This window comes from Rhea americana, unplaced genomic scaffold (genome assembly GCF_003343005.1).
Source record: "Rhea americana isolate MKP2758 unplaced genomic scaffold, rheAme1 scaffold_319, whole genome shotgun sequence".
In the NCBI taxonomy this organism is placed as follows: domain Eukaryota; kingdom Metazoa; phylum Chordata; class Aves; order Rheiformes; family Rheidae; genus Rhea; species Rhea americana.
Window position 1 is genome coordinate 53,418 of NW_028186445.1, and position 10,737 is coordinate 64,154.

The 10,737-nt window shown below is 44.1% G+C and overlaps 1 protein-coding gene across 1 annotated transcript; it reads left to right on the plus strand.

The window, feature by feature from the left end:
* Positions 1-187: 187 nt before the first annotated feature.
* On the plus strand, positions 188-10,639 carry RETREG3 (reticulophagy regulator family member 3). Its single transcript, XM_085310374.1, has 8 exons — positions 188-310; positions 1,850-1,880; positions 3,188-3,314; positions 4,015-4,099; positions 4,518-4,655; positions 5,195-5,274; positions 5,803-5,935; positions 6,656-10,639. Exons 1-8 carry the CDS (start codon positions 256-258, stop codon positions 7,087-7,089), a joined length of 1,083 nt encoding a protein of 360 aa, XP_085166500.1. The 5' UTR covers positions 188-255; the 3' UTR covers positions 7,090-10,639.
* The last annotated feature ends 98 nt before the right edge of the window (positions 10,640-10,737 follow it).

A 10,737-nucleotide genomic window follows, 5' to 3' on the forward strand; every position in this document is an offset into this window, starting at 1 on the left:
CGGGTGAGCGGCGGCCGGCGGCGGTCTGGGCCCCCGCGAGCCGCGGCGGAGGGCGGCGGCCCCGGCAGCCGGGGTGCTCGCTGCGCGGCCCGTGCGGGCTGCTCTGCGCGGCGGCTGGCTGCGGGGGGCCTGGTTCGCGGCACCAGCCCTGCGCGTGCCGTGCGGGCCCGGGCCCGGACCCATTTCTTCGTGTCTTCCCGTAGGTTTTTTGCTCTCACTTCCCTGCGGCTGGTGTTCCTGGTTGCATTCACCCTCATGGTAGTAGTTTGCCTAGATCAGTGGAAGAACAAAATCTGGCCTGAAATTGGAGGTAAGCTGCAGCGATTGAATTGATACCAGAAAAACAAGCACTGTTTCTGACTCTAGGAGTACATGCTCTCTGCACCACTTGGTGTTAAATGGTTAGATTGATTGCTTGCTTTGTGATCTAGAAGCAAGCAAAAACACGGTAGCTAGTTTGTGGCACTTGTTCTTCCTGGAGTTGCTTTGAAAAAGCCTAACTTGTGTAAAAGTAAGATGAGCTTTTTATGCAAGTGGCATTGGCATCCATCCTGTCATCTTGGGAGTCCCCTCTTGCGTTTCACTTGCTAGAGAGCTGAGATGTTTTACAAGGTTACCAGGGAGCCTCTGTGTTTAGCACTTCTGTTTGTGGGATGTCATCATAGGCTCTTGTTCACTTGCCATGTGTGATTTTTAGGGTATGTTGGAATATTAGCCTCTTTGGACTTTTGCCATCTTTGCTTCCCACTTCTGTCTAATCTTACATATTAAGAATAAGATGTTCTTCAGTTACGAGGGACTGATCTACAGAGCCTTCAGCTGATGTTGTATAGAATATTCTGCTCATAGAATAACTTTGTAATGAGAAGATCACTAAAATGGTAGTGTGCAGGTATGAAACATCTGATACACGTGAACTAGTGCAAGTTTTGAAGAAATGATTTGTCTTCTGAGCAGTCAGTACAAGGGTGAGAAATGGAGGTGTGCCTTTCTTCTTTGAATCTGTAATAAACCAGCTTTGGTGTTTTAGGATAAAGATGGATCCCAGCCTTACTGAGTACAGACCTTTTTGAAAGGGAAAGCAGGTTAAAGGCTGCTAATTGAGTTAAACTTTTCGTAAACAAGCAGTTCTGTCTATCAYTTATAATAATAACAGTTGTGACAAAGAGCATTTTTAGTAGTTCTAGATTTTATACACTTTGTGTGGATGGATGGATTTGGAAGCAGTGTGTATGGTTTGCATGCTCCCAGAGTTGGCTCCCTAACTGTCTCTGTCGTTCTTGGGAAGATATTAAAGCTTTGCTCAACTTCTAGCACTAGCGTTTTTTTTTTCAGACTATTTAGCTGCAGTGTTCCTAGTTACAGAGAAGTAGGGGGAGTTATCTCTCCAGCTCCCTGATAACCTAGATTTAATGTGTCTGGATAGCTGATGCATCCCTGGGTCACTTTTCAAATACAAATCTGGGTGACAAAGCATCAAAAGACTTAACTTTTTGGTGCCTCTGAATAAGTAGGCTGTTCTTCTTTCCACATCTGGATATATGTGGGGGAGGGAGGGAGGTGAAAGCACTATTTTTTGCTAATAACCTGTTGCTGTAACCAGAGCAGCCTTCCAGATGCTGTCCAACAATACTGAGGAGCAACAAGAAGGCTGTCTTTCAGTCATGTACTGTTAAGTGTACTAGTTCAAGATGTGCTTCAGAGTGATGCAACTCTAGTTCTTAATTATAGTTAATGTCTTTTCCAGACGTTCCGCAATTCATTAAAGCTTTAGTTATATCCCAAGAGCTAAGCATTCTCGTGGCAGAATTCCTTGCAACTAATTTAGTGTCTGTTCTTAATATTTTAGTGGCAAGACCTGACGAATTAGACAATGAGAGGTAGGAAACTAATTGAATCTTTTGCTGTTTGGTACTTTGCTGTGATACAATATAATTATTACCTGCATATGTTTGTAATGTTGGCTCCTTTGACAGGGGAAGGAAAGGGGAGAAGGGAGCTGCCTAGTGGAGGAGGGATGGAGCCCTGATCTCTGTCAAGCCATTGTGGCAAGTTTTTGACTTGCCCAAGCCTTAATCTCTGCCTTGATACTGGGCTATGATAATACTTGCTTGAGTGTTGTAAAAATTTCCCCAGCAGTTCTCCTCAACCCTCTTAAATTAGAAGTACTGCCTTAAAAACACTTTCTTCTTATTTGGATCTCCTTTTTTATTATTATTATTATTATTATTGAAAATACTGAAGTCAGCCTTCTCAGACTAGATACAGGATGTTTAACATTTTAACAAACTTGTCCAAGAAGTTGTCACTGCATAGTTATGATCTGAGTACAGCATTAATAATGGGTTGAGAAATGTTGGGGCGTTGCGTTACTAATAATACCTTCCTCTCTCTGGATGCACCTTTCTGCCTGCTTCTGTCACTGAGCCACACTGGATGCTCAGACTCCTGTTTAAATCACTCGATCTGTTGCCAGATGACAATTTTTATTTTATTTTATTTATTTATTTGAAAAGAGCCCAAGTACAAAAGGAATTGCTCTTGCTAAGCATCAAGTCCTTGTGACTAGCAGTTAAGAAGCACTAGTAGAACTTGCCAAACATAATGCCTTCAGAAGGGACAGAATGTGTAAAGTATGGCACAAAGCTGCTTGGAAACATCATGCTGAATTCTTGGCGGTTGCACTTGACTGAAGAAATGCAAAGAGAATGCAAATGAGTTCATTAGATTTCATTCTTCTTTATCCTTTTGCCTTCAGCTAAACTAACAGAGAAATACTGCCTGAAAAAAAAAAWTTTTTTAGCTTCATGCGGTTTGTTAGCAAACTGGCAAAGTTTTCTTGATAATGAGTTGACACTGACTACTTTTAGAACTTTCTCCAAAAAGATAGCTCATGTTGCACTGCCCTTTCCCTCCAGTAGCATGGAAACCTTAGTCCCAGACAAAAGACCGAGTGACTTGAATTACTGCTCCTTAGCTGCTATGAGAGAGCTGGGACACTTGTAGAATTGTACGTGTAAATGCTGCTTTTGAAAAGGCTGTGTTTTGAAAGGCAGGCTGACCCTCATCTCTAGAGCTCAGCAGCTGGGGGGAAAGACAAGGTAGTATTGAGACAAGTGTAATAAGTTAATTCTGCACTAAAATCAATGTGGTAATGTCTATTCATGAATTCTTACCTTAACTGCAGCTGGGGATATGTTCACCCTCGGCTGCTTGGAGTGCCAGAACTGTGTCACCATTTGGCTGAAGGATGGGTGGCTGGAACCAACTTCTTAAGAAATCTCTTTATTTTCAAGAGGCAAAACCCTGGCAAGGTAAGAAAGTATAGATTTTATCAAATGAAATATTTGGTATCCAGCCTCTACTGACTGCTAGTATCCCTTCGGAGTTGCATCCAGAGTTGGCTGAATGCATTCCAAACATGGGAGGTTACCATGGGAGGTCTCCCAGAACAACGTAGCTATTAAGTGGTAGAGAGAAATAGAAAGCATAGGCAAAATAATCAGATTGTGGGGAAGGGAAGAGAAAGCAAGTGTTGGCGTGTTGATTGCACTAGTGAAGTTTAAATATAGTTGCTTCTTCTGTAGGTTTCTGGGTTTTAAGTGTCTGTCACTCTTTTCCTCTTTCAATTTTAATAGTTTCAGAACCAGTGCAAAAAGTTTCATGTCTTTTCTTGAAGCTTATACAAAGAATCTGTGGCACAGCAATAGTTTTCTTGTACTTTTGCACCTGAGAGAGTTTTATCTTTAACCTCTTACTTGCTTTTAGCATGCCTGCTTTGAGAAGCACATTATATTCTATGACAAGAAGCCTTGTTATGTTGCTTGTCACTCTAAAGCCAGATACTTCTTGTATCCATTCTAATCCTATAATAGTGTAGTTGAACACTAGGAAGTTTTTGCTGTCATTAAAATCATGATTTCACTACCTAGAATTCTGCAGAGAACAAGGTGGTTGAGAACTAAATGATTCCAGTGTTTAACTCTGGAAACTCACTGTCTCCCATGTCTTCAGTTTTGCCTTCTAGTATGTGGAGTCTTTACTTTCTTGGCTGTTCTGGGCCGGTACATCCCTGGACTCTTGCTCTCATACTTTCTGTGTAAGTAGAAGATCCCCGTGCCAAATATAGATTCTCAGTTGAAGAGGGATAGAGATTTGAATGGCTGAGGTTTGGGGCTCTTCTGCTCAAAAGCAAGGCTTGTATGAATGGCTTTAAAAATTAAAATAATGCATTCCACCTGGAATGTGGTGATTGCTGTCCAGGACTCAGTCTCCAGTCCAGACAAAGCATGTTTGAGTGCTTGGGAGCTGTAGATCTGAGTGCTAACAGTTTGGCCTTTCAATTCTGTTAAATTTGCAGGGGTGATTGTACCAATTCTAACTGCCTTCTACAGCATTGCCTTCAGTACTCAGATCTTGCATATTGTATGTGTGTTACACTGCATCACAGAATGGGCAAGGTGTTTGCTAAGTAGCATACTGAACAAACATCTAATTAGCCTTCCCACTTACCTCAGTGCTCTTCATCCTGCTGTGGCCCCTTGCTGTGTACCACAGACTGGGGCAGCGCATGTACATGAAGCTGGAGCCAGCTCTGCAGCGGCTGGATTTTGGTGTTCGAGGCTACATGATGTCAAAGCAGCAGGAAAAGCAATGTAAGTCTCCGTAGTGTATTTCTGACTGTCAAGACATAGGTACTTGGTATCTAAAGCAGCCTTTGGGAAAAAAAAAAAAAAAAAAAGGAAAGAAAGAAGAAAGGTCTTGGAGTGGGACAGCATTGCATGTGTTGAACTGTAGTTGCTCCAGTACCTTTGGCAAATACTTGCAAATGCTTTGGGAAGGTAGTGAGGCAGCTCCACTTTCACATGAATTTTCTGACGAACACTTGGTCTGAGCTCTCAGCAGTGCTGAGTCTCTCCGTTTCTCAGCTGCCAGAGCTGAGTGTTCCATACCGCAGAGGTACTGACAGTCCTGTCTCTCTCTCCAGTACAAGGTAGCTGCTAAGCATGTTCATCTTGGCAAAAGATCTGCGGCAGCCCAAGTCAGAAATAATCATGTGGCTCGGTTGTGGAATAAAGCATGCTATATTATGCCTATCTTGCCAATTTAGGGTTTTCCTGCTTGGCCTAGGGTTGTTCCTGTACAGACCTCTGTCCTAACAGCAATAATAGGCTTTGACTCTGGTTTCTGGCAGTGCGTCAGCGAGGCCTTAATCAGGAGGCTACAGATGATGGGAGTGACAGTGAAGAGGAGCTTGCTGCATTCTGTCCCAAGGTAATGTCATATCTCCGAAACAGAAAATCTTGGCTGAACAGAACGAATTGGCTGCGTTGCACATACATGTAGTGCGCAGCCCATTATGTGACACACCGTAGCTGAGTTGTGATGGAACATTAGGATATTCTCTGCTGAGAGAATTTGTTTTTTCTATTCTGTCTCACTCAAGTATGCTGCATCTTTGTACCTGTAAAGTCTGAAATCTTCCTCACTAGACCTTTATCTCTAAGCTTCCTCTCCTGGGCATGGAAGAAGTCAGCTAGTGTTTTCGGATGCTGTGTTGCAGACCCGCCAGCAGCCTGATTTTGCTTCTAAGCTAGCCTTTGAGGGCAGTGAGTACTATGGATGTCCAGAGCTGTTGTATCAAGTAGTCTCCTTGGCTAGACAGTAAAGGATGAAATGAGCCTCAGATACTTTTTCCATGATTAGATTAAACTGGCATCACTGGATCATGTATTTTTTCTTGAGGCATAGACATAAGGTTTTTACTATTGGGTGTTTTCAACTGTATGTCTTGTTTCAAAGCTGGATGACTCTGTGGTTGCCAAGGAGCTGACCATCTCTGACTCGGAGCACTCAGATGCTGAGGTTTCCTACACTGAAAATGGAATGTTTAACCTTTCAAGAGGCCAGACTCCACTGACAGAGGGATCCGAAGGTGAGAGGAAATAGGCAGTTTCTCAAAGGTCTGGAATGCTGCTGGGGCACCTCTGTGACAGGTTGGAGGGAATGTGCATTCCCTTCTTTCCTTGAGTGTTAGCTGTTTGATGTCTGTCTTCTTGAATAAGATGAGATGGAACTACCTGGTTTTTGGGGGGTTTTTGGTTTTTTTGTTTTTTTTTTTTTTTTTTTTTTTTTTGGGTTTCTCCTTTTTTTTTTTTTTTTTTTTTTTTTTTTTTTGGAACGGACCTCCCTTCTTAATTTATGTGGTACTTTAGTAGAGGAATGGCAGGTCCTCTTCAAAGGCGGTTCTAGCTCCACCAGCCTATGACTTTAGGGATAAGTGTTGTAGCTTAAACTCTGTCACTGCAGCTGGCCTGTTTGTCTGTTCCTGTCATTAGTGTACAGACACAGTCATCTCTCTCCCTTCTGAGACCCTCCTATACTCTGTATTTATCTACTGAATGAGGAAGAGGGTTCTTTCCTTTGGCAGCAAGTGTCTTGTTTGGTACCTGTGTTCCTGGAGAATGAACTGGGAGGTAAGCAGGCATCTGTAATAGTTATGTGAGTGCTGATTAAACAAAGTTTGGTCTGTGAAGTTATAAGAGCCAGTCTATCTTGGTGAGGTAATGGCCTAGCTTTTGTGTGCTGTGCTGCCCTTGCCTGAAGGATGTTTGTCTTGTACTGTGCATTTAAAGCACTCTTCTTTCTCTTCTAGATCTGGATGGTCACAGTGACCCAGAAGAATCTTTTGCCAGGGATCTCCCTGACTTTCCTTCCATAAATCCAGAAGCAGCTGGCATAGATGATGAAGATGACACCAGCATTGGGATTCCAAGTCTTGCTTACCGCCCACAAGTAACAGAAGATCTACATCTCCCTTATGACCAGGAAGAATCTAGTGCACTGCCATCTGTACAAAATCTCACTAACAACATCGCTGGATTTGTCACCAGAGGGATGATACAGCTTGCACTATCAGGAGCCACTCARCCAGGCTCTTCACACAGTGACAATCCCCAGAGAGGTGCAAAGACMTTTCTCAGAACAGCCAGCTCAGATTTGGACACTGATGCAGAAGGAGATGACTTTGAACTGCTGGATCAATCTGAGCTGAACCAGCTGGATCCTGCGGGCTCACGGGGCCAATAAGCAATCATATCACTTCCCTTCTGGTTTTCTGTTGTGCATCGTGGAGGGAAATCCTTGAAGGAAAAGGCATTGCACAGTTACCTAAATTGTCTCCTGTGTGAGTACAAACCAATCCTGGCTGGGAACACCACTGTGACATGTGACTGTACCCTCGCTTGGATTTTAAAATAAACTACACTGGTAATTCATAGGGAAAAGGCATTGATGTGATAGCTCCACAATCACCCATGTGTTGCCCTGCATTATCTGCCAGGATGCTGCTTACTCCAAACTTCCTCACTTAAGACAATAAATCTGGTGTCTACAGCTCTAGAGACCACTAGTCAGACTGACTTAGCATCACTGAGGACAATCTTGTGGCTGACCTTCCTGGGTTGATGCATAACAAGGTGAATGGGATTGGTTTCCCCTCAGACCTACTGTCTAGGACTTGATACTTTTCTGTCTTTAAAATAACCATTCCCTACTTCTGAAATGTGCGTAGAATCTGATTCTTCTCCCTCAGCAATATCCAACTCTGGGTAGAAACTAACATCTTGCCTCTGTTGTGGACATGACTGTACTGCCACAGATGTTTGTACTTGTAGTGACCGCTCATCTCCAGTTCAAGCTTTCTAGTGATGCTATTTTGTAAGAGACACAATGGCAATAAGACATCTACTGTGATGACTAGAATCCTGCGAAGAACATCTACATGTGGCAGCTGCTCATATGTTGCTTTCCTAAACTAATGGACTAACAGTTTTTTCTCTGTGTTATTCCAGAACACATTCAGCATGGACCCTAGCAATACTATACTTCCCTTACACTGCCTCTTAGAGAACTACTAGGGAGAGGTTTTCTGGAGGAGGGAAGAAGTGGAGTTGGCCTCCCTGGCCAGTCTTGTTCTTGGTCTCTGAGACAGCCCATTGTTTCACAGCTTTGTTTAGTTGAAAACCTGCCAGTAGGAACTGAATGGAGGACACCAGCTCAAGCAACAAGTGACCAAAGAGCTTGTAACTATTATGGTCACTTAAACAAACCAGCAATCTATAGGGGAGAGACATTCTGTAAGCTGGATGGCCCAAGGCTTCCAGCTCTTTGAGGTATTGAGCTTTCCCCATTGCTTTTTCTAAGCCATAGAAACTAATACAGATCACATTTGTGCAGCAAACAACTTACCTCTTCAGGAAAACTCCCATTTATGTGCTTTTTCTTGTCTCAATCTGCTTGCCTAAAAGTGTTGGCCATACAGAACTTAGACTGTCCTTGAAACTGAGACAAGGAAGCAGCTGTGGCTGTCTTCAGCTGTAAGTAAGAATAGTAAGAATGAGGCTTTATTAACATTGCTTTAATACTAGCATAAATCCTCATTTTGGCCTTGCGAGGACAAACTATCATCCAACAAAATGTTGGATGCCTTTGGCACCTGAAGTAAACAGCCCGTCCCAAATCCCTAACAGAGCTGGGAGGTACCAAGTGACCAACTTTGTGTATCACGTATACTTAGCAGTCATTTGTGGGTTTAAAACCTAGTTCTTATTTCAACTTGGGATATCTGTGTTCTCTTCTGTGAGAGAGCTCTTCACCTTGCTCTGGTCACTTATTGAATGCTTTCTCGCCTCCTCTTTTCCCTTCTACCTCATGGTGGATGGGACTGTATAGTGATGGTATCTGACAGTGTTTAGCATGAGCCATCTTTTTAGTAACTGCTGCCACAACATTCAGCTTCTGTCACTGCTATGCCTTATAGGCCATGACAAAAACTGAGTTGTTGGAAGCCCCTGACTTCTTGGGAGCAATAACTTAACAAGCCACTAACTAGCACTTTATATAGTTCTGGGCCTGAAATTGGAGCCCAACGTTGTGTAGCTCTTGCTGCCCCATGAGGTTGTAATGTTAATTTTGGTGGGCTAGATTTCTGAGCTCAAAACATCTGTACAGTTATTCTCAAAAGTTTTTTGAAACTGCCCCTGTATCAGGTGAATTACAGCTTTGTGTATGTGTATAGAAGAGGGATCTCCTGTGATATGTTTTATTTGCCTCCATGATGGAAAGATGTCAGGATTGTTCATGAGGACTGGGATAAGAAGGGAACAGCTGCGCTGTACGGTAATATCAAGCTGTCTCCAAAACCCATCAGACCTATAGGTAAAATACGTGGTCTTAGAGCGTTCAAGGCGCACACGGTGCCATGATGCAGCTGATGTAACAAGTGGGTAATTCCTGAGAGCTCAGGCTCTGTTATACTGCTAGAGAACTGCTCAGAGCTCTGCCAGTGGGGATTGTTTGGAGAAGGATTCCCAGGGGTACCAGTGTGAGGGAACTGAGAAATTTGAATTCTTGGTTATTTGCTGTGGAGCTATAAAATGTTTCCTCTATTGTAAGCCCTAGATTTTTCTTTCCTTTTTGATAGCTTCGCTCATAGGCTTTGCCACCTTTGAGGGTGGTGTGGTATAAACTGAAAGCTTGGAGAGTATTTTCAGTCTGGCCTTATTTGCCCAGTCCTACATGGTTGAACAGGTAATTCTGATTCTTTGTATTCTTTTTCCTATTTATAGAGAAGTTACTGCTCAAGAGCAACTAAAGTATGGGGGTTAACAGTGGGGTAATGCACTTTGTAGGAGAGAGAAACTGGGTCATCATTCTTAATCATTTTCAGTGCCTGCTAAGTGTCTTGATATCTTTTCTGTGCTCTTCTCTCCCATATGGTCCTTGCTATCATTGTGTGTCATCAGCTACATCTAATGGCAGAGGACAGTAATATATTTTATAAAGACTTCAGTTTCTGAAAGTTTCTAGTAGCAGCAGTTTTCCCTTTCATAGCCCCAGAAAAGATGAGGAAGGTTACTGATGTCTTCTGCAGGTTGAGGTCACTTTTCCAAGAGTTTTTTTGTCTAGAAAATACTTCTATAGCAAAATACCCTACAATGGTAAAGTACAAGAAGCAGCTCCAGGTCAAGGAGCTCCCCCTTATCTCCTGCAGGAAGGAGGCATCACTGCTCTGTGCTTACGTACTGGGAGCTGCTATGCTTTGGAAGACTGCTGGCTTAATCATCTCTGTTTTGTTAGGCTGCTGTGTCTCCTGGAGGTAGAAATGCAGGAGCCTCACAACTGCAGGTTGTATCTGAAATCACTGTACGCTTTCTCTTGATGCTGAGCCTCCAAATCAGCGGCAGTGGAAACAGACACTGTGTCCGGGCTCCAGACACTCGCTGTTGGGCTGAAACATGCGGATCGCCGGAGCTGTAGTCCTGACAGGACGTGTCGACCTTTCCACCTAATGCCAAAAGRGACTGTGGGAGGAGAATGTGCACCTGCCTGGTTTGGTGTCCGGCCTTAGCCACGGCTGCAGCTGTGACTGATGTGCGGCGGGAGCTGGCAGATGCCCCCCAGATCTCTGTAACTTGTGAAMCGAATGGAGTTGATGAAAAACAGTTCTCGTGTGCAGCCCCGTGCGTCCAGGGCGCGAGCTGAGCTGTGGTGCCTGCAGCTGCTACGGATTAGCCTCTGCGGGAGTCCCGGGGCCCGCGGGGCGCCTGGCCCAGCCAGTAAAGCCCCTGGTTACAAAGGTTGCCTCTGCCTGCTCCTTCACCGCGGGGCGCCGCGAGGGCCGGCCGGGGCCTGAGCCCTCCCCGTGCCCGGGACCTGGCGCTGGGACCCCACGGG